The 25373-nt window shown below is 33.7% G+C and overlaps 1 protein-coding gene across 1 annotated transcript in view; it reads left to right on the plus strand.

Moving 5' to 3' along the window:
• The first annotated feature begins 746 nt into the window (after window positions 1-746).
• LOC108909532 (nuclear cap-binding protein subunit 1) overlaps window positions 747-25373 on the plus strand; it is a 35054-nt gene continuing 10427 nt past the window's right edge. Inside the window, exons 1-4 of the mRNA XM_018713906.1 lie at window positions 747-945; window positions 1019-1853; window positions 2243-2746; window positions 3217-3320. Of these exons, the coding sequence (XP_018569422.1) occupies window positions 906-945; window positions 1019-1853; window positions 2243-2746; window positions 3217-3320 (1483 nt within the window). The 5' untranslated portion in view covers window positions 747-905. The remainder of the gene's footprint in view (window positions 946-1018; window positions 1854-2242; window positions 2747-3216; window positions 3321-25373) is intronic.

Raw genomic sequence — 25373 nt, forward strand, 5'->3', positions numbered from 1 at the left:
CTCCATATCTCTGCAGAGTGCAGACGCAGACAGTCAAACCACAGCATAGTTAAATATCTCCTACCAGTTGTGCACATTAGGCACAGCCACAACTCGAAAGAGCAGGAGTGAGCAAGAGACGAGTGTTCAGTGTTTACTTGAGGCGCAATTTTCAGCATAGTCAACATTCAACATCTTGCACGTATCAATCGAGACTACACAAGGAGCCCGAACTCCATGTAAACCTAAGGGCCACCTTAGCAAAGCGCATCCCAGGCTGCTTACGGTCCGTAAAAAAGACGGACCTTTACGGACCGTGGGTACATACTTAGTAAACTATTGAATATTAATAAATCTTTATATTTACCTTACCATTGCAATATAGAATTTATAAAATTATGATTTTTTTTTTTCGCGAGTAAAGTCGTATTGTAAGTTGTAGTTACGTGTAGTATGAGTGAATGAAGAGATTTAAACTACTATATAACAACTAATAAGATCACAAAGTATATAACTAGTAACTACAAGCAAGGGCCGGTTGTATAGTTTCGGGTAGTCTCCATGATAAATATGATAACTTTTGACTGAATCACGAATTAGTTTGTCAAATTAGTCGAGCTAAGATTATCTAATAAAACTGAACCAAGTAAAATATTTGTAAAAGGAAAACAGCTATTGTATCTAGTTTCAGGTTCATAAAGAAATAATATAAAATTGATTTGGTTTTTTTCTATGGTACGGTCTTTGTTCAGTGGTTTTGTGTTCCTTAATTTGACATGTAGACACTAGCTGGCCCTGTGTGAAATGTGTGTAAAAGTAAAATGGCACACAACATAACCCGTAGTTAATCTCAAATTAAATAATTATATTAGTATTTTTACTTTTTTATATAACAAAACCTAGTAGTTCGTCTGAAAATACATAAAATGAGTAGGCGAAGGCCCCATGAGGAAGAAGATGGCTACGGTAAGTTCACAGAAATACAATTTCCAGAGGCACCTAGATTTACAGGTTTACAAATTCTGCTTCTTACTTTTAGATAGGGCTTATCGTAAGAGGCGTAGGGTATCAGAAAATCAAGAAATTGAAGATAGATTGGAATCACTTATTCTGAGGGTTGGAGAAAAAAGTACTTCTTCTCTTGAAAGTAATTTAGAGGGTCTAGCAAGTGTTCTAGAAGCAGATCTTTCTACCTTCAGAGCTAAGATATTAAGAATTCTGACCGACTGTGCAATTCGGATGCCAGAAAAATGTACGATTTACACAACTTTGGTGGGTTTACTCAATGCAAAAAATTTTAATTTCGGAGGTGATTTTGTAGAATATATGGTAAAAACGTTTAAAGAATCTTTAAAGAACTGCAAATGGGACGCAGCGAGATATGCATTGAGATTCCTGGCAGATTTAGTGAATTGCCATGTAATTTCAGCAACTTCTTTATTACAATTGTTAGATAACATGATAGATACAGCTAATGAGGACAATGTTCCTCAAGTCCGCAGAGATTGGTATGTGTTCGCAATTCTCAGTACCTTACCATGGGTAGGCAGAGAACTGTATGAAAAGAAAGAGAAGGCTTTGGAGCATCTTCTTGTTCAGATTGAAGTATTTTTAAATAAAAGGACAAAAAAACACCATAATGCTTTAAGGGTGTGGGCGATAGATACTCCTCATCCCCAAGAAGAGTATTTGGATTGTTTATGGTCGCAAGTGAGGAAGTTACGTCAAGACAACTGGGCTGAAAAACATATTCCGAGACCGTACTTGGCTTTTGATTCTATTTTGTGTGAGGCATTGCAGCATAACTTGCCTTCGATTCTACCACCTCCACATCATGATAGTTATCAGTATCCCATGCCATGGGTAGTTTTCAGGTAAGTCATGTTACTATTAAGTGAAACTGAAAAAGTGATCCATCATGTGATGCATCATCACCTACTGTTATCATTACTAGTGGCCTTTAATTGGAAATAACATAAGTCAGGTTAATTTAACAATTTCGGCAAGTATTACAAGAATATTTATATTGCAAATTGCGATTTTCAATAATCTTTTGTGGTATACGATTGCATTATCTCAGTAATTTAAAAGTGGTTATAATTTGGTCAGGCAGTTGAGTTAATAGTGTAGTGCTTGGTGCATTTCCATAATTGTAAAACATTTAATTAATATAACAATCTTTATTCAGTTATAATATAGTTAAAAGCAATTATGATGGATCGGAAATAAACGTGAATTATTCTAACAGTCAGTCTTCCTTCAGGTTGTTTGACTATACAGACTGCCCCGAAGGTCCGATTCTTCCCGGCGCTCACTCCATCGAACGTTTCTTAATAGAGGAGCATCTACACTCTATAATAGAAATGTATCACTTAGAACGAAAGGATTGTGCTGCTCATTTACTCAACTTCCCTTATAAATTGAAAATCCCGCTGGAATATTGCATCGTAGAAGTTATATTTGCTGAATTGCTACACATGCCGACGCCTAGATATCTAGAAATAGCCTACGGCGCTATGCTTATCGAACTCTGCAAGTTGCAACCTTCGACCATGCCTCAAGTCCTGGCTCAGGCCACAGAGATGCTTTTCATGAGGATCGATTCGATGAACGTATCGTGTTTCGACAGATTCGTGAACTGGTTCTCGTACCACTTGAGCAACTTCCAGTTCCGGTGGTCCTGGGAGGACTGGGATTCCTGTTTGTCTTTGGATGAGGAGCATCCGAAGCCTAAGTTTGTGAGGGAAACGATGTTGAAGAGTATGAGGTACGTACAAAACTTCTATTTAATATACAGGGTTTAACTTTGAATGGGTGTCATATTTATACAGAGGCATAGAGAAAAACATACCATAAATTTGTTTTTTAAACTTCTATTTTCGTAATTTTCATGCTTCGCCATCGGACAAATTAGTATAATCTCAAACTACCGCATTTTCTAGTCATGAGAGTGTGTTGCGCATGCATTGTTAAATCTCATCTTTCTGTCATGTCTTATTATGTTGCTAAGTTGGCAGTGCCAATAATGTCCAATAGTAGCGGTTAGTCGTTAATTTATTTGTTTCCTACGGACTTAAACCTATTTAAGTTATCACTAGAAAGATGCAAGCTGGCATTCGAGGAATGTTTTCTACTTCTTTATTGTAAAAAAAATTGAAAATCAAAAATGTATAAGACTATCTTAATTATTTAGTACTGTTGCGGGTTTAAGTAAAATGGGTTGTTTCTTTTTTCCAGACTTTCTTATCATCAGCGCATTAGAGAAATATTGCCAGAAGGATTCGCCCGTTTCATTCCCGAGAAAGCTGAACCCGATTATAAATATGCGCAAGATGGGGCCGGTAAGTTTACACTTTTTTTTACATGTAGGTTATACTCTAGGTACAAAATAGTAGGCAGTTACTCATTCTCCCCATAAAGATCTGTGCGAAGGGTAAGGCTTGTATTGGGAATGGGATTCCATGGGTGTATCATTTTAGAGGTTATCAAAAATTGTTAAATGTAGAATAACAAATAAATATGGCCATTTTGGCATTCCGAAAAGGTGCCTTTAATCTCATAAAAAATCTTTCAAAAAATGCTTTTTGTATGCTGCTGTTTAAATTTTGTCAAACTGTAGAATGTGTCCTTCATTTGTTAAGCAAGATAAAAAATTTTTGTCTTCGATGCAAGACTCTATTAATTTTTCTAATTAATCTCCTCGACATACTAGAATTTTGTTCTTTTTTTTAGCATATTTTTCGATTTAGTTTTAAATAACGAAAATTCATTTTGGGATTTTTTGTCTACTGTGATTGCAGTTTTGAATTTTCCTCAATGTTCATTTTTAAAATATAATCATGAATTTATCTGCGGATCATTTATTTAACGTCACTGTCAATTTAAACTTTTTTCCTGCCATGTGATTCACTTTTTTGGTCTCATTTAACTCATAGACTTCAAAGAATTACACATTTCCGTGACGTCACTCACCGACATATCTGTGTTTTATGCTCGAATTCCCTGCTGTATTGTTCGTCATAATATTCTTGATTTGATAAATTTGGTCGTTTATATCTAGCCTGATTATCAGATTGGCCATTAATACTAAACAAAACAACTAAAATCTGAAAAAAGTTGAACTATGTGGACCTTAGTCATCTATCTTTTTGTATGCAGTAAGCAAACATAGAAATAGGCATAATATAATTGTAATAATAGAATGTTCCAAGTATGTGCATGTTAGCTGAACATGTTGGAACACTGTGCGAAATGTATGGTACATTACAATTTCCATGCAGAGAATACATAAAATTATTTTATGAGATTAAGAATTAGTTGAAATTGTCCTTTGATTTATTTATGATGATGTCTCAAACACATTCAATCAAAGGAAATTTACCTTAACCTTAACTCGGTTGCATATATCAGTGGTGCCTGTTATATTTTTAAACCAACTGTTTGAAACTAACGAAGTATCAGAGTGTGAAATTACAATAGAAAATAATTTTGAAAAAAGATTGCTTTTGTATGACTGTGACATGTTATTTTAGACACCATAATATATTGTTTTCGACAATGCGAACAATACACCAAACATTAAAAAAATTTCAAGTATTGTTAAAAAATTAATATTTGTATTTGATAGTAAAACTAATTTTTGTTGTTTTATAAAATGTGCATAATAGAAAATAAATTAAAATACTTGCGAATATTATTTGAAATATTTATAAAATAATTTCAAGGTTTTAACAAAAAGAATTTTTACTATTTTTTTAGAGCACTGTGTTTAGTTTGTGAATCTCAGTGTCAGTGAACGTTTACACTTACCTGGTTTATGTGAACCACATAATAATACACGTGATGTGATATGACAATAGGGTCCTAGGCAGACAAATAGCCAACATTGACTTGGCGAAAACGAAAATGGCCGAATACACATTTATTTTAGTTTCACTTGTTTTATATTTGACTCGAAGGAAATACCGATTGTACGAGTAAAGAAGAATTTTTTTGGAAGTAAAAGCAATGAGTTTGTATCTAGAAAAATATTTTAATTCTAACAGTAATATGTACAGTATATTTACAAAATAATATTCGACTTTCACGAGATTTGTTTCCTATTATTTAACCTTCTATTTTTGGGTACATATGTTTTCCTTCTCTTGTACTTCACTCTGTTCGTTTTGTTGTTCTTCCTACTTAAATAATCGATACTTTTAGCATGATTGACCAACTGCAAAGCAAGACGATCAAAACTTCTTTTTGTGTCTAGTTTACCGGCTTTAGTTGTAGTTGTTATGGATTCGGTAGTTTTATCATCACTTATAGTAGTACTTGGTGTGGTATCAGTATTATCAATTTCTGTACTGGTTTCTTCCTTTTTCTTTACTTGAAAGCTGATCGAAGTTGCGTAGCTTTGGCTGGTCAATGGCCTAAAACTAGTCATTGTCTCGTAACTCTCTGTTTGGGTTGTATGTTCAGGTGTTGTCGAAGCCTCGAAAAAGTTGGAATATATAATTTTTAGTCCCTTTGGTAGTGTGTTATCAGTTTCCAAGGCTTTTGACTCTCTGCTGCCGAATAGTTCACTGGCAAGGTCCGATTCTGTCATTTCCTTGATCGTTGACGTTTTTGTGGGTTTTGTTTGTGCCTTGGTACTTCCGAATATGTCATATTCGTCGAAATCCACCTTGGCAGGCCTCGTGAAACTGGGTTTCTCATTTCCGTTTTCTGTTAAAAAGTCATTCATTGTCGTGGATGGTTTTAGTTTTCTATCCGTAGTTCTACTAGTGGATGGAGTTGTTGTAGGTTCAGTGGGCTGCAAACTGAATGTAATAGATATTGTATCTGGTTCATAAGTGGTAGTAATTGTAGGGTTATCAGTTCTAGTAGTGTCGGTACTGAAAATAGTTGACACTTTGCTGCTATCGGATAAAGTAGTTTTAGTTACGCTTTGTATGGTCGCTTCTGTTTCTTCTTGTGGTGCAACACTGTCAGTTTTGTTTTCTTCAGTCACTGTGCTTGCCTGTCTGGGTTTCATAGAAGTACTAAATCCTTCCGTTGTTGTTAAGATCGTATTAGGTGTATTTATCGGTGTAAAAGGTATTTCACTTTCTGTGTTTGTAGTCATAGTAGTGTCACTGATAAGTTCATTTGATGTTTGAGAAGCGGTAATTATTGTATATGGAGTTACTGTACTTCGAACATACATTTTATTTAAAAATGATGTTGTTTGAGTGTCCTTTGGCTCTGAAGATGTCCCCACCATGGGTTCAGTTGGTGAAATATCTTCCAATAAAGTGTAATCTAGATCTATTATCGGCCTCTGTGGTTGTGTTGTTCTTGTGAAAGTTGTAGGCAGTGTCGTCTGTTGTTGAGTTGTCCTTGTGAGAGTTGTAGGCAGTGTCGTCTGTTGTTGAGTTATCCTTGTGATAGTTGTAGGCAGTGTCGTGTGTTGTTGAGTTGTCCTTGTGAGAGTTGTAGGCAGTGTTGTCTGTTGTTGAGTTGTCCTTGTGAACGTTGCAGGACGTGTCGTCTGTTCTTGAGTTGTCCTTGTGAAAGTTGTAGGCAGTGTCGTCTGTTGTTGAGTTGTCCTTGTGAACGTTGCAGGATGTGTCGTCTGTTGTTGAGTTGTCCTTGTGAAAGTTGTAGGCAGTGCCGTGTGTTGTTGAGTTGTCCTTGAGAAAGTTATAGGACGTGTCGTCTGTTGTTGAGTTGTCTTTGAGAAAATTGTAGGATGTATCGTCTGTTGTTGAGTTGTCCTCAAAGTTATAGGCAGTGTCGTCTGCTGTTGAGTTGTTTCTTTAGTAGTCCGTGCTTGTGTATTAAATGTAGTGGTTTCAGGCATAGAGAGTTTGGTTGTTGTTAATTTTGTTGTAGTGAATTTGGTGAATTTTGGTTTATAAGTGGTGATTTTTGCACCAGTTGTAGCAGATGTGGAAGCGATGAAACCTGTTAAGTTGCTGAGCTTGGTTTTCATTGTCCGCAATTTGAGAGTAGTCATCTTAATTGTAGTAGTTCTAGGAATATCAGTTGTTCTCAACGTAGCACTAATATTTGCCATACTAGGAAATTCAGTTTTTGTCTTCGGAGTAGTGGTGTTTGTTGTTTTTATTTTTGCTGTAACTTTATTTGTCATAATTTTGGGTATATAACTTTCAGTTGTTGAAATTGATGTCATTTTAGTGGTTTCTGTTGTAGTTTTAGTTACTTCAGCTTCTGTGGGCCTCATTGTAGTAATTTTAGAAGGTCTGGCTTGAATTGTGCTTGGCCTCTTGTTTGTTGTATCTGCCGTAGTTCTAGTGGTTGTAGGTTTTAAAGTAGTTTTAGTTGTAATCGTCGATAATTCAGGTTTAGCGACGGTCGTTTGGTACTGTTTTGTGGTTTGAGTTGAAGATGATGTTGGTTCTTCCAAAATATTTGATACATTCTCAGTTATCATTGCAGGTTTATGATACTTTTTGGTGGTTATAGGCGGTGCCGTGGTTTCCAGGTCTGGAAAAAGAAAATCAGAGCCAGATTCTTCCGATTTTTGTCCAGGTTTTCTAGTAAAAGTGCCCAAAGTGATTTTCTTCATTTCGGTTAGATCGTCCGTTATGACATCCTCTTCGCCTATAGGCGTGAAATAATGAATGGTAGTGATTGGTTGTGTAACTTTAGGGTGCACTACATCGACATCGGAGAAAATTTCTTGCCTATCTAGTTCAGTGGGTTTGGTAGGAGTTACTTGAGGTTTAGTGACTATCTTCTTTTGATAAGTCGTTTGTGGAAATTGTGCCATTGTTGTTGTACTTCCCGTTAGAGGTTTTGTCGATAGTTCTACCATCGAATTTTGGGTAGCGGGGAAAACGTCATAGCTCGGTTTAGTCATCTGAACCTCATCTGTGGTTGGTAAAGAAAACTTATGGGGACCAGTTTCTGCCTTTTGTGTACTGCTGGTTTTGGCCGCTAAAGATTCGATAAGTTCCTTGTAAAGTTCGATTTCTCTGGGGTCGTTTGTGCTGTATCTGTTCTGGTGGTAAGTGGGATGTACCGGGAACGATGTGTAGAAACCTGGGTAACTGTGTAAGATGTGCTTTTCTCCGTCTGCGCTTATACCAATGATTACATCTGGTTTAAAGTGGTGGTGATGGGGAATACGTTTGTTATTGATGAAAGTTGGCTCTGGCTGGTTGTGTGTCGCTTTATTGTTTCTCACTATGAATATATGACCTGGAATACCATAATCGAAATGTCCATTTCGCATGACAAATTCGCTTATGGCGGGAGTGATGGGCGATATGATGTATTCGAGCTCGTAGTAGTGGCTGTTGTCGTGATTGCGATGACGGAGGCGTTTCACTGTCCAGAGTGCTACTAGGTCTTCGTTTTCATCAGGCTGCCAGACCTAAAAATGTACAAAAGTAAAGGTGTGTTTTTAACTCGAAAAAATGTGTACCTGGCAATGACTTCTGCTGCATCGGGGCCTTGAATTGTGGCAAGCATCGCAGTCATTCTGATATCGGTCTTGGACAAATACAAAATTTTCTCCCTGCGTGACATAAAGCTGACCTCGGGCTAAAATGACGATGTCTCCAAAGGGTGTTACCACATCTTGCCTTCCTATTAGAGGGGCTTCCAATAATCGTTCCCTTAGATTGTAATTGTGATATCTCTCTCTTAAGAGGGCTTGATTGACAGCTTCTCGTAGGCCTACCTAAAATTTTATAAAATTATAAAGCAATTGTCACATATACAGGGTGTCCCGAAATAAATGCAACAAAATTTGGTCAGAAATTCTTAAGAGAAATTTAAGGGACCCGTATTTTTTATTTTTGATAAGTGCGGCCCCCTTTCGGAGACATAGCCCCCTGAAACAAGCCCCTAAAAATTTATTTTTTTTTATATCAGAGCTCTGTCGCACAAGAACCACCAAATTTGGTACACATGGATTTTATGACATGTAGAATGCAATGCTGATAAGCTTTTTGGCAAGGGGCCCCCACAAGACACTTTTTCGGGGCCCCCTTGCTTTTGGCGCCACAGAACTTTAGTTGGATATTTAATTTTTAAAAAAATTAGTAGCCCCTTAGGAACTACAGGGAATTTAAAAACTTTTTTGTCTCTTAAAATTTTTTCGAAAAAAGCAGCGTTTTTCGAAAAAATAGTTAAATGTGATTGGATGCATATCGAGGTTCATATGAAATTTTAAAGTGTTAATCGTAGGTGGCTGGCATTCCCAATAAACAATCAACTTTATTCTCTGACAGTTGTCATTAACGAGTGTCAAAGTGTTACCATTAGTTGTCAGTAATCATTGTTCCCAAAAAAATGGTGAGATTTTCTGTCCAAGAAAGGGTACAAATGCACCTAATTTACGGGGAGGCTCGTGGAAATTCACGTCTCGCATGCTGATTGTACACCGAGCAGCGAGTACATCGGCAGCTAATTGAGACAGGATCCGTAGTTGTGAAAAAACCTAATTCATGGAGAAGTTATTTATTAACTCCCGAACAGGAAGAAATTATCTTAAATTTAATTGAAGAAAATCCCGAAATAAGCATAAGACGCGCGTCATCTCAACTTGAGATTCCCAGAACAAGAATACACCGCTTTATCAAACGACTACTGTTGAAACCTTTTCACTTTCAAAAGGCCCAGGAACTTAAAGTAGAAGATTTGCCACGAAGAAGAAATTTTAGCTTATGGGCTCTTCAACGTTACAACTTAAATCCGGGATTTATACGAAATTTTCTCCCTCGTTCTCCCGATCTAAATGCCATGGACTTTTTTTTCTGGGGGGCCATGAAGGATCGCGTCTATACCGTACCAATTAGAACCCGGGAACAATTACATGAACGAATCCTTGCTGCGGCTGAAGAAATTAGACAGATTCCCAACATTCACACGAAAATACGTCAAAATTTCGTGTCACGTTTGCAGGCTTGTGTTGAACAAAACGGTTCTCACTTTGAACACGTTTTACGGAACTGATCAGTGTGATTTTAACAAACTTTTTAGAATTAAATTATTTAATCATGAAGTACCATTAATTTTGTTATTAATTTCTAAGTTTATTATACCTTATTTTGATATTCACATTTTCTTATTAATTGTTAATGTTTAAATTGTGATTTCTTTAAATTAAAATAAAATTTTTTTAAATTGTGATTTTTTACAACTACTGATCCTGTCTCCATAAGCTCCCGATGATGGTTAATGACAACTCTCACAGAATAAAATTGATTATTTATTGCGAATGCCAGCCACCTGCGATTAACCCTTTAAAATTTCATATGAACCTCGATATGCATCCAATCACATTTAGCCATTTTTTCGAAAAACGCTATTTTTTTCGAAAAAATTTTAAGACAAAAAAGTTTTTAAATTCCCTGGAGTTTCTAAGGGGCTACTAATTTTAAAAAAAAATTAAATATGCAACTAAAGTTCGGTGGCCCCAAAAGCAAGGGGGCAACCAAAAAAGAGTCTTGTGGGGGCCCCTTGCCAAAAAGCTTATCAGCATCGCATTCTACATGTCATAAAATCCCTGTGTACCAAATTTGGTGGTTCTTGTGCGATAGAGCTCTGAGATATAAAAAAAAATTATCAAAAATAAAAAATACGGGTCCCTTAAATTTCTCTTAAGAATTTCTGACCAAATTTTGTTGCATTTATTTCGGGACACCCTGTACATACATATGTTTTATATGGAGGTCTGATGTTGGTAAAAGAATCCACTCGGAAGGTGTTCCGAGAGTTTAGTCTTATATTTATATAGTTTGTTTTGCTTTGTTTGTTAAATCATATATTCTTCATGTTAATTTATTGAAAAAATTAATAATTTATTAAACTAGTGAATTTAAAGTGAAACCTTGCACCTTGCGGATGCCAGTTCAGTGATATCATTGCTCACATTGTTAGGGCTAGGTGTCTGTGTAGTGATAGAGATGTTAATCTTTCAGTAATCATATATTCCTATATTTCTATTGTATATTTGCTACCTGTCCACACATATATTTTTAAATATCCCGCCTTGGCCTGGTATCTATCCTTATGGGCCCCACAGACTTCATTCATTTCCTGCACTATTGAAAGTTGGAAAATGCGGACTAGAGTGTTAATGTCATATATCAAAAGAGAAAACCACCGGATTTTTCCGAATTCGGCTTCTGAGTCATTTTTTGTGCCTCCGTGTACGGCCGATTTACTATTGTAAGAGGCCTTAGTTATACAATAGCTAGCGTTTTAGTGTCTCTTCGCGTTCCAAACGAGCGTTTCTAATTCAAATTGTTCGTTTTTTATGAACATGCACCTTTTTCATTTGCCATTTATCGTGTTTTTACAAGCTTTTATTTAACTTGCATTGTTAGTATGGGTCAAATCTTGCAACTGAATTTTAAAACAGTTTCCCCAACCGATTGAGCTGAAATTTTGCATACACGTTTAGTTTGGATGATAATGCATGGTTAGCTAAGTGACGTCATTCTAAATCCTATATGGCGGACTCCCAAAGATGGTGGACCAGTTATTTTTTATGCACCCCCATGATATAGGTATCAAATGAAAGAGTTTGCTGAGAAGAATATGAAAATAAAATGAAGTCACTAAAAGCTAGCTTTAAAAAAAATTATAGATTAACTTATTATCTATTATTTCGATTTTTGAAAGGAAATTCCAAGAGAATTTAAAAACGCAAGTGACAGATGATGACGATGCGAATGACTTATGTGTATTAGAATTAGCTAAATAATTAAAATAAGCTTTATAACAAGAATAAGTATTTAGAAATTGTTTCGTTCGAAGTGAGGAATTCATTCCAAATACATGCCTTATATCGCAGATATTTACCTTTCGTACTTTATTAATAATAATTAATTACCTCAAAAACCTCAAATTCTGACCTTACATCGAGGGGCGATCCGCTAAGGAAAAAACGTACGAAGATTACAAAATTTCTGAAATCTCTTGTAATGTATCTGCAGATTTCAATATCGATTAAAAAAAAAAATACAAATTTCATATAAATAATCAAGATTACAATATCTTTCAACCGATTACAAAACATTTCAGGAGATTTCAGAGTTATTTTAGTAGATTTCAATGATTATTTAAGATTTCAATAGGATTATTCGAAATTAAAAGATTTCAAAATTTCTTAATAATATTTCAAGGAATACGGGAAGATTACAATAAGTTTTGAATGTCCATATGAACAAAAATAATTTAATTAACTTCAACTGTCATTCAATTCATTCATTAACAGTAGTGCTTTGATTAAGAATTTCCAGTATCATTTTTACGCAAAAATTGTAACATTCTGATTAAGTTTTTGTTCGAATGAACGTTAAAAACTTTTTGTCATGACAAAAATGATAACGCCATTTTGAAAGTAGGTAAGTATATATTTTTATTGAAAGATAAAAATATAATAATCCAATAAACTAATAAAAATAAAAAAAATAGAAGTAACATAAAATAAACATTTTCCCAAAAAATAAATAATAAGAAATATTTTAAGCTTTTATTAACACGTATTTAATACTTTACCTGTATACAGTGTATTTAAAATAGACGCGGCAATATGTAAGGGGGCGATTGCCCAGATCATTTTATAAAAAAAAGTTCCTATAAACATACGTCCGCAAACGCTTCGTTACCGATCTACAATGTTGAAATTTCATTAAAAAAACAGTAAAAATTAAATTTCTCCAAAACTTCTTGATATTATAATGAAATTTTAGGCCTGTCAATAGCTATGGCAGACGCGTACTTTGCAATACAAAACGATTTTTTAGTCTTTCCAGTGACTAGCTATTTTTAATGAAAAAAATAGGACCCCGCTGGTTTTTCTAAAAATATAATTGTTTAATTCCTTGCTCAATTATGAAGAAGAAAGCTTTCTTCAGATTATACGCACCGTACGTCACACCGTTATTGAGTAAAAAAATAAAAAACATTTTATTGCGCACCTAAACCCAATGTTGTTTTAATTGAGAAATTTAAATTATTGAACAAAGAAATTCAAATTATCAAATTTGATTGATTTTTGAAATGTGGTACATACTGTTGTTTGTAGTAGGTAATAATAAGGGGCTGCGTTTTAGAGAAATTCAATTTTTACTGTTTTTTAATGAAATTTCACATTCTGTAGATCGGTAACGAAGCGTTTGCGGACCTATGTTTATAGGACTTTTTTTAAAAACTGACCTGAGCAATCACTCCCTTAAATATTGCCGCGTCTTTTTTAAACACACTGTATACAAGTAAAGTATTAAATGCAAGTATTAATAAAAGCTTAATATATTTTTTATTTATTAGTTTTTGGGAAAATACTTACCTACTTTCAAAATATCATTATCATTTTTGTCATGACAAAATGTTTTTAACGTTCATTCGAATAAAAAACTTAATCAGAATGTTTCAATTTTTGCCCAAAAAATGCCTGATACTGGAAATTCTTAATCAAAGTACTACTGTTAATGAATGAAATTAATGACATTTGAAGTTAATTCAATTATTTTTGTTCAAATGGACATTCAAAACTTATTGTAATCTCCGCGTATTCCTTGAAACCTTATTAAGAAAATTTGAAATATTCTTTTAATTTCTAATAATCCTATTGAACTCTTAAGTAATCATTGAAATCTACTAAAATAACTCTGAAATCTCCTGAAATGTGTTGTAATCTTGATTATTTATATGAAATTTGTAATATTTTTTGAATTGATATTGAAATCTGCAGATACATTACAAGAGATTTCAGAAATTTTGTAATCTTCGTCTGTTTTTTCCTTGGCGGATTGCCCTTCGGAACACACCAATCGCACCATATAGGTTTCTGTCGAGGTTTCTGTGGCATTCTTTGGAAAATGAGGTAGGAGGGGGGGCGTTCTACAACGACTACATCGACGAAATTCATTAGCTGATTACATAGATTACAGCGAAGATTACAGATAAGATTACGTAGATTACAGATAGATTACATAGATTACAGATAAGATTACGTAGATTACATAAAGATTCCAGGGCAAACGTACGAAGATTACATTACTCGCCTTACATACGTTTTACGCGACCTCAATACCAAAATTTCAATTAGATTCAATAAATTAACGTGATATATCGGCCATTTTGTATCAGCCATCTTGAATTTGAGATTTTTGATTGCAAATTCGGTTTTAGCGACCTGAAAAACATAGAGTCCCCACTTTTGATGATGATGCAAGCCTTTTTGGACTTTTGTCCAGCTTTTTCGGATTTCCGACCACTGTGCGTCGTGCAAAATCTGTTTCGATTAGATACGTTCATAAGAGTAAATAAATATACTTACTCATATGGATACATTGCACTGTATTTAATTTGTGTAAGATAGATGTCAACTATTTTGTTTATTTATTTTTATTATTAGTACTAATTTGTTTAATTGATACATTTTTAACGAGACATTTATCCTCAATATGTATCTATATTACTCTATACTTGTTAATTTCTTTTTGAGGCGCCCATTAATAAGTAAATTTATTTTTGTGGGACAACACCGGTAAAATTGTCTCCGATTTTTGAGAAATAATGTTTAAATGTTGCTGACAGACTCTATTGTAACAATAATAAGTTTTTCGTACCTCCCAGTCGGTACTGATGCTCCCTGAAGGTCCCTGTACGTGCCGAAAGTTTCTCAAGACGCCATCCTGCAACAACGGACGTCCTTTGTTCGTTATACCGACGGATTCCCAAGCTAATACGCACTGAAAGTAAAAGTTTATGTATTATCAACGTCAAACTGTAACGTGGAATTATGCAGTTGTTTCTCTGTACAGGATGGTTCACCTTAAGCGTCACTCATTATTTTCTACTTTATTTTCCGAGGTAGGGAAAAACTATAACTTGTTTTTTTTTATGGAACTTTAAAATTCTATTATTTTTTAGAAGAAGAAAAATGTTGCGTATATATTGAATAAATTTAAGTAGAGATTAGTTGACGGGTTGTGCTTAAAACATCGGAAAACCGCGTATTGACCCAGAAATTAAAGAATGAAGCAGGGAAAAATATATAAAAGACGATTGAAGACATTTTATGTTTCTGAATATCAAATAACTGACCTTTCGTGGTATTAAAACAAGATTAACACTATTGTATCTAATACAGGGTGAGTCAGATTTGAACTCGAAATTATGGTAGTCTTTTTATAAATAATTAATGTTTTTGGTACATTTGGAACATTTTTCTCTTCGAAAAACTCATTCAGGTTCTAATTTACTAGTTTTCGAATACATAATATAAAATTTACAGATAAACAGCATTGTTTTTCTACGGTTAATAAGTTTTACATAAAATTGATTCAAACAAGAAATTCCACCAGAATTGTCTTGTAATGCAAAATCAAATTTGGTGTGAAATTGTGACAGATATAAAAAAATACATATTAAGGCAATAGGGAGCATTTTTAGAAAAATTTTCATAAGAAAAACTTTTTCAACGTACTTTCAAGTCCGATGTTTAATTTATTTAATTTTTTATCTGGTGATATAAAAAAATATATGCATTGTGCTTCACTTTTCTCTTATATTTTGATTATTTTAAATTGAAATTTTTGAGATTTTGGTAGGGAATAGTTTCCTGCAAAGCGATTATTTATCCTTGACATAACCAAAGTAATTTAGTTATTTTAATTTAATAATCCCTAGAATTCCGTCATCTGTACTAAATTTGACTTTAAATATGTTCAAATGTAGGTACCTAAACATTTAGATTTTATATTTTAGCCTACCTAATCGCTAATTTAAAGATTGTGAAAGGTAGATAAGCTTTGCGTTTTAGTTTTTGTTTTATATTCACCCTTCAAATTATTGAGAAAACTTTTTATCTAGCCGTTAAAAAAATGATTAGTTTATGAACCTATATGCTCTTAATATTTCCACATATATACAGGGTGGTCCCAAGGTAATGGGCCAAAATTCATGGGTAGATTCCCGAAGCAAAGATATTGCGATTTAGCTTAGTCCAAAAGTTGATAGTAAAAGAGATACAGGGTGTTAAATGTAAAATATTATTTTAGTTTATTTCCATTTATTTCTTAATAAATGCTAATATCTACACAAAATTTTGGGGTTTGGGTAGAGGAATTGAAATTTGTTCACATTTTGGTTATACTTCATACAGGGCACCAGCTGCCGTAGATTGAATGTGTTGAAAACGACATAACTTTGTTCTACTTTAAGGTATCTCATCTTTGGTATCAAATTCTTATTTTCCAACTTTTTTTATACAATTACCTCAGGACTATCCTGTATATTGACAATATTCACATTAATGGGAAAGATGAACAAAGTTTTAATATTAAATAACTAAATAAAAGTTTCCATTTCTGAAGATGATATTACTATTAAGAAAGAAATTAGAATATAGTGTCAACATTTAGTTAAAACAATCGGTAATACATATTTTTAAAAAGTTCGCCCAGTTTTTAAATTTTAGAATCATCGCTTTGCAGGTAATTATTTCGTGCTAAAAAGTGATGTTTCAATGTCAAGTAAGAGAGATGTAAGGGTGGCTCCATGAAAAATAAAATACAGTGTATTTTGGATAATTCATTTTTGTATATTCCTTAGGTAATATTTTTGTTGTATGTCTATTTTTTTTTAATTTCATGGATGGCACTGTCGTCAAAGCTTTTAACATAATTACTAATCAATCTAGGCAACGAAATTTTCATTATTAAAATTGTGATACCAAATCACTATTTAGCATCTGTTATATTTAAACGCAAGCAATATTGCATACGTCTAATTATTTATTTATCCTAGTTAGTTTTTTCTTAATGCTACATTTTAAAATTTTCTAAAGTATGCGTTCAATTTTACTGACTACCACAAAAATATATCACAAAATATAAAAGATAATCTTACAAGTATCGGAATAATAATCCAGGGGGCACCCATGTCACACACAAAAGCACATGTCCCGCTATAATGCAACGAATTTTTTCTTCGGACGGCGTCCTATCACTGAAGACGATGCGGAGTGATGTTGTTGAAGGGATGCCCCACCTGACCCACGGCAATGCTTTCGACATAATCGCGGATTTCTTTCTCTGCCTTCACATGTGGATGATGGCGTTTCATGCCTGGGTAGCCCTAGTTTGACCATCTCATTCCTAAATTGGTATTACCCAGTGAACATTTGTTGTATTGTAAACATTTTTTGAAACAGCGCATGGTGTTTACCAATCGGGAAAAACTGATACATTCGCTGTCTGTCTGTACAACCTATGTCGTTTGTTTGTTGGTTGATTATCATTAATAATTAGTTTATCTTAATTTTTTCATTTTGATTTATTAAATTAGCACTGGACCCATATTTAATTATCACTGCACAGCAGTGATCTTGGAAACTATTACACGTACATAATTTAGTTGGATTTTATTAAGAAAAAAGTGAAGACAATATATTTTTTTATAAATAAGCTGTAAGTCCGTTATCTGCAGCTCAATTGAAAAAAATCGTAAACCTTTAACATAAACATTTAACATTTTTACATAAAAAAACAACCATTTCTATTAATTTTTGCTTGTCTGAATACTAAATCAGAGCAAGGTATTGGTCAACGGTAATTTTTTAATTTAGAAGAGAAAAACATTACTTTGTAATTTTGTTGCAATATTAAAAAAATATAAATAAACAATGGGCTCATTCAGCAAATTTTATTTATTTGCTTAACGGAAAGATATTGCAATTTTAAGGTTCTCTGCAAAAAGAATTAGAATTTTATATCGCCTACAAGTCATCTAAAAAAAATCATAAACTGGCGCGCTGAGTATCCGCTGAATCGGCGGGTGTGACGTCACTGCATGGGAAACCGATGCCGCAGCCGCATGCTTGCGTGTGTCGTCAGCCAGTCGGATGGTCGGGTTTTAGTTCCCTGTTAAGTTTCGATTGAGTACGTTAAGATACCGAATTTTGTTAGCAATATGGAAGACACAGAACAGAAAAAAATTACATATATTGTATTGTTCCCCAGTGTGAGAGCACTATTGTAAAGACGCCTAAGAAAATAATAATATCCACGTAATTTTGTCGTGAGGATCTAAAATCGATAGTCTATTAGTCTCTACTTTGTTTTGTTGCGTTTCGAAGATATAAATCGAACGTTTTTTTTTTAATGTAACACCCTGTATATTTACGGCTTATTTGAATGATCTCCTTTTTCTGGTTACAGTAATTAAAACTGAGATTACTTCAAGCAGCATTTTTTTTCTTGTGCTTATTTGTATTTTAGATGGCTGGGTTATATTTAAATCATATACGCGAGGAAGAAAAAACAGCTGTTAAAATTGCGGACTTCCTTCGCTCAGTAGACTGTTTCCTTAACCGAATCATAAATTAAACGGAAATGATAAAAAACAAATTCATTTTCATACTAAACTGTTCATCCAATCGTGGGAATATTAAATAATGATATACCCGACTCACGTTCGTTATTTTCCCGCAGATGATTGTAATTCAAATTTAAAATATACAGGATGTAAATAAATAAGTCCCTCCTGACTTTCCCTTAGGATTTGTGGCCCTTCAGATGAGGAGAAAAATTAAGTGTTTATTTTATCATTTAATATGGAGTAAGTTACAAAACGCATTTGTTTAATAATTTCTCGATTTTTCTTATTTGGTTGCAAATAATTTCTTGCATGCCTTTTTTTTTCTGGCCAATATGGTTACTTATATCTGTTTTATGTAACTAATTTTTTTTAAAACAAATTTGATATTTTCTTTTTTTTTTGTAAATTATCAGCATTTAAGCAAAAAAAATACACACTTTACGGTACACGTCCTGATAAATGAAATGACCCATATGCATTTCGTTTACTGTCTTGCCAGTGGGTCTCAAACTCTAGAAACATTTCGATTTACGCTGAAATGTATCCTCAACGCATATACCTTGTTAGTCGCTACCACGAAATTATAACACCGGCTTTGGTACAAGTATTTTTAAATGTAGTCGATGGAGAAGTAGACTAATAACATTGCTTTATAATTAAAATATCAACCACATTTTGATATGGGTAACATTAAAACAACGGTTTTACAACATTTTACGGTTATTTTACCGCGACATTTTTCACAACGTCTTACAATTTCTCATAGAATTGTGGATGAGATTAGGCAAATTCCTGAGTTCCAGACAATTAATTATAACCACATATGAGCAGAAGAAAATCCACATGCATTAGCAGAAGTTCATCATCAACACTTCATGAAATTGTGCTCTAATTGTCCAAATTAGTGTAAGAACACTATAATATTTAAATGAAGCATATTGTTGAATAGGTTGTGATGGACCTCAGTTTTGATTTCCTCGAACACACGATTAAATCCTATAGTTATACAGGGTGATTCACATTTTATCCAAAAAAAAATTGGGAATAGATGCGGCATGAGAAATGAGTCAGTATCGTAAAAAAATTTTTTGTAAAATCCTTATAGTTTCCGAGAAAAAAATTATTGAAGTTATATTACATTCAACCACTACATAGCTGGACAACTGTAATCTCTAGCGTCATTCGCAATACGCGTGAGAGCCACGTGGCCTCAGCGACTCCGAATACTGAAATCCGATTTTGCAATCGTCGCTGCGATAGTGTTTACATGTTATCTGTGGTGTTTACAATAGTTTTTTAGTAGTTAGTGTCAAAAATGGTTTGCGTGTATAGCAACTCGGAGTTAATGGATATCGTTTTAATTTATGGTGAAGCTTTTGTGTTATGGTGAAGCAAGACGACATTTGTGTTAGTTCGTAGAAACTGAGTAAGACAGACACATTTGTTACGAATAAATAAAAATATCAAAAATGTATTTTTAAATGATGTATTGGCGATAGATAGTAGAAAAAGTGTACGTATGTTTTGTTTGTTTTGTTTTGTAATGAAAAAAATAGAAACGAAATTTTTCTATCATCGTTTGTAGGACCTTAAATCCGCTGGGAGGGAGCAGGTAGATTTTTTGTTAAATTAATTTAGAAGGAAGATTCACCATATCCTTAATTTTATCGCACTTATTTATTTACATCCTGTATTACGTACTCTTACAAACGTAATTAATTTTATATTGATATTATTGATGAAACCGGTGCTATTATAATTCCTGGCAATAGTTTAGCAACCACATACCGCATACTTTAATTTTCTTTTTTAAATTAATAATAATTAACTCTCCTTATTTACTATCGAATTCTCGTAATTCTCAGCGGAATAGTATAAAGAGCACGGCTTGTGGGAAAGCTGATTTGTACTCTTATAAGCGCAACATAATTTTCGTATAATTGTTAGCATTTGCGAGATACATATGAAAGCTCAACAATCGTAAATATTTAAAATGAGACGCTGACTTTGATAATGTAAATCTTTATTTCTAATTCCTAAATCTGTTTCATCAACAACCGGTTCTACTAATTCAATATTGTCTGGCGGTATTCCGTTTTAAAAGATCTCCAAAATGCCATGTTGTAATAATATTAGTAAACAAAATATCCCTCTTATTTGTCCCTTTCGCAAAATTGTAATATGAATGATTAATAGAATGTGCCTACAATAAATTAAAACTACCTGAACCACACCAAATTCCGCATTGCTGCACTACACTGCTAGGCCATTTGGCGACAACTGAAATTTATGGCCAGTCGCCCAGTCCGGCTGTGTTTGTTCGCCGTTTGCCCGCGCGCGCGTTCTTCAACTCGGCGACCAGGCCTGTATATGGGTATGGCTAAATAAATATGGGAACAAGTTTTTCAAATATTTCAATGCGGATTTGTTGCCCAGCAATCGAACCTGGTACATACAAATCAATCTTCCTCACTTTTAGAAATTTATTTTTAGGTGGCAACGTCCTCAGCTAGTTCTAACATTGTGAATAGTGAATCGGATATGACATACTTGAAAATGAACAAAATAGAATTAAAAAATGATACAAAGTATTTCTAAATTTTTTTAGACCTATTAATCTGCCTGCGGCATCTTGTAGGCAGTAATATTTATTTATTTTAACTTAAGTAGGCACGCAAACATATATTTAGGTTTCATTTATTGTTAAAAATACTTTTAAATGTGTAGTGTACCCATAGAATTCCAGAAAACTATGAGAGAAAAACTTATTGTGAATTTATAACGAAGTCATTAGCCCTAACTTAGTCGTAATTTATCCTTCAATTTTACCCTATGAAGTTAAAAATACATATTCCAATGCGGACATTTATAACAATTCTAATAGCTTAATGAAATCTCAAGACCTGACTGAAAGTTTTTATTTTCTCGGATTAGATCACAAGTACATATATGTGCGAAAGTCCTCTTGAAGACTTTAATAGTATTAAACTGCATCTATGAAAAAAAACCTAGACTAATGCAAAAAATTAAAGGGTCAAAAGAATTTCCGAATTTTTTCCGTGATTTTTGACAGACTGTATTTAGGTGAAAAATGGTCATATCGGGAATTTAAAAAAAACATTTTGAAGCTCTAAGATTCTAGTTTTTAGATTTTTCGGTTGAAATTTTTTAGGAGCTACTGTTATCATGCAATTCTAAGAAATAGCGGGCTTGGAATTTTATTTTTTTTTCAGTTAAGCCATTGCATGGATCAGATAGCTTGTTTATTCAGCTTCAGTTTCCTCTTTTCAAATTTCGATACGACCATTTTTCATCGAAATATCTAGTCCTGTAGCCAGGGGGGTCCCAATTGCCTCCTTCATTTAGATGGAGTTATCTAAGTGTTTTTTGTATATTTTGAGCTGCAGAACACACATTTTTTGGGTAGAAGTTTGCCCGGATGTCGATAAGTTTTTTATTAACAAAAAACTTGCAAAATACTGAGAACTTAGTTTTTGACAAAAAGTATTTTCTTGTTATTTGGCCCATTTTAAGAAGAAAATGTCTCTTGCAATTTTTTTGTTAAACGCATAGTTTTCGAGATAAACGCCGTTAAAAACTCGAAAAATGTAATTTTTGCGATTTTCAGTTTTATTTTGCCAAAAACTAAGTTCTCAGTATTTTGCAAGTTTTTTGTTAATAAAAAACTTATCGACATCCGGGCAAACTTCTACCCAAAAAATTCGTGTTCTGCAGCTCAAAATACACAAAAAACACTTGGGTAACTCCATCTAAATGAAGGAGGCAATTGGGACCCTCCTGGCTACAGGACTAATCGGACTTTTAATGGAAAAGGCTCTTTTGTCTTCAATCATCGGTATCTCTATGACAAATGGTCGTACAGAGAATTGAAGGGCAGTTTCGAAAACTGGAATAAATTTCCTATAACATACTTCCGCAACTTTTCGAAAACAATTTTTTTTTTTTCATCTTTTACACGAATTTAAAAAAACAGGAAAAAAAGGTGATTTATGGTTTTTCAGAAAATTGACTGCTAAATTAGAAATATTCACGAAATGACTAATCATGACATTTACATGACATTTACAGTTCGATATATCCAGAAGAGCCCTGTGAAGGTTAATCTCGATTTAGCGAACCGTTTCTTGGTTTCAAACAGTCAAATTTTAAAAAAAATTAAAGGGTCACGTTTTTGTGTACTTAAACAATTCATAATCATGATTAAAATGGGAAAAAAAATTTTGAGGTTTTCTCACATTTTTACCGCAAATAACGTATAAATGAAAAAAATAAAAAAAAAATCGAAAACTTTTCGAAAAAAGTTTTTGTTTGTTTTTTTGGAAAACCTTCCGGGCATTGAAGAAAACAAAATCCAATTGTTTACAGGACGATTCGGCCTATTAAATTTTTTATTTTTTTCATCAATTTAAACGTTATTTGCGGTAAAAATGTGAGAAAACCTCAAACATTTTTTTTTTCATTTTAATCATGATTATGAAGTGTTTAAGCTCAAAAAAGGTGACTAATTTTTTTTAAAAGTTTGACTGAAACAAAGAAACGGTTCACTAGATCGAGATGAAACTTCACAGGGTTCTTCTGGGTATATCGAACTCTAAAAGTCATGCTTAACATTAGTCATTTCGTGAATATTCCTAATTTAGCCGTCAAATTCGTGTAAAAGATGAAAAAAAAAACCTTTCCGAAAAGTTATAGGAAATTTATTCCAGTTTTCGAAACTGCCCTTCATTTTCTGTACGGCCATTTGTCGCCGAGATTTCGATGATCCTTTTCCGTTAAAAGTCCAATATTTCGATGAAAAATGGTCGTATCGAAATTTAAAAAAAAAGGAAACTGAAGCTGAATAAACAAGCTATCTGGTCCGTGCAATGGCTTTGCTGAAAAAAATTTTTCCAAGCCGTGGAAAAAAAATATTTGCAAAATTTTTTTGTAGCGCTATTTCTTACAATTGCATGATAACCGTAGCTCCTAAAAAATTTCGACCGAAAGATCTAAAAACTAGAATCTTAGAGCTTCAAAATGCTTTTATTTAATTCCTGATACGACCATTTTTCACCCAAATTTCGGAAATTCTTTTGCGGAAATTCTTTTGACCCTTTAATTATTTGTATTAAACTTATTTTAGAAATTAGATCATAGATTTTTTATTTGACGGAGAAAGGTAACTTCCCAACCTACAAAACTACACCAAACTTACTCCGGTCAGAGCATCCCTGAGCCCGGCGGTTGCGACGGTACATTTTTTACACTTTGAAATATTATACCCCTTATTTTTATAAATGGAATGACTATTATAATAATTTATTGCTCTTAGTTTCCAGACTCTTTATATTGTTTGTTATTTGAGCACCCAAAACAATTTAAAATTTCCGGAGATCTTAGATTTTTCTCAACAGAATTTCGCCTGCGCACCACTATTTTTTTTTAACGTAATTTTTATGACCTTCACATGTAAATAAATCACACAGTGGCGCAAAGCACTTTTGGCCACACAGTTTCATAACATCTCACCGATATTTCCCACGCCCGTAGGCAGCCTTGCGGGAAGGTCTCGAAAATTACGCTGTCCGCACACTTACTGGAATATCTCGCGGCATCTTCACGGTTGAAGATTTCGAAAGCGAACGGAAAAAGAAAGCCGAGCCATAAAACAAGCGAGCAAACAATGGCAGTCATTATAGGCCTTTATGCGATATTCTGGTTGACGTGTTTTATGATCGTGTTGCCGAAGGAAAGCCGCATACGTGCTCGTGTAATTCAGTTTTCTCTGCAAATTAGGGGCCTCAGTAGCATTAAATTAGCATGGTCTATCGAGGAAATGCGTTAGATAACCGTGGGTGAGGTAAATTATCCGGTATTTTCCTCTTGTATAATTTTTGGCGTTAGGTTTATTTATACAGGGTGAAACTTAAATTTGTACATATATTTTAAATAGCGGTACAGTTACTGCGTAGAATAGTAATTAATAATTACTATTCTACGCAGTAACTGTACTAGTGCTGGCAACTGAAATCGGTTTTTGGATAGTCAGTTAACCGGTTTCGGATAATTCGGATTTTTACGAAACCCGAAAACCGGTTATTCGATTTTTCAAATATCCGATTATTCGATAATCTGTTCATTCAAACATCCGAATAATCGGATTCTTACTTTATAGCCAATACCTAAATAACACTATAATATAGTCTTAGTATTATGTATTATTAAATGAAATAGAATTTATTTTTATATTTTATCCTGGGACACAGACACAGATACTGATAAAAAAACAATCACCCACATCCAAATACATCAAAAACGAAACAACCAAACCCATTGATATAAATAATAAATTGAACAACCACAGCTTATTAAATGTAACTGTTTTAGCATTTTAATTTTTAACATTAGATTTAACTTTAAAATTTAAAATATGTGAATATGTGAATAACATTGTATATCCTGTCAGTTTTTCAAAACTCCCGATTTTCAGATATCCGGTTTTGGCCATTATTCTAGTAACCAGTTATTCGGTTATCCTAATAACCGGTTTTAGGATATTCGGTTTTAACCACTATTCGACTAACCGGTTTTATCTGAAATCGGTTTTTACGGAACCCGGTTAACCGGTTTTACTCTTTCCCGGTTTTTGCCAGCACTAGTAATTAATGGCCCTTTTGCGGAAAAATTGGGAATAAGAAAGTAAGATTTAAAATAAATATTTATGCAACTCGTTGAGAACCGCTGACTTCACTATAGCATTTACGCGTAACGTAGATAATCTATTCAATATTGCGGGTGTTACACAGAACTTTCACACTAACTGAATATGGAAAGAAAATAAATAAGGGTTTTTGTCATACAATACGTAAAAACCCGTTGAAAGGACCCCGCACTTTTTTATGGGAAGTAGGTTTCGGACAATTTTTTTGAAACTTCGCAGGTTGATAGTTCTTAACATGTAGATCAAAAGTCTCAATGGGCACAAAGCCCCAAATCCACCCCTTCCTCCCCAAAAACTGCCTCCAAGTAGCGGGGAGTTTACTTGTCGTTTTATAAAAAAA

The sequence above is a fragment of the Anoplophora glabripennis genome, unplaced genomic scaffold (assembly GCF_000390285.2).
Source record: "Anoplophora glabripennis isolate ALB-LARVAE unplaced genomic scaffold, Agla_2.0 scaffold251, whole genome shotgun sequence".
Classification (NCBI taxonomy): Eukaryota; Metazoa; Arthropoda; class Insecta; order Coleoptera; family Cerambycidae; genus Anoplophora; species Anoplophora glabripennis.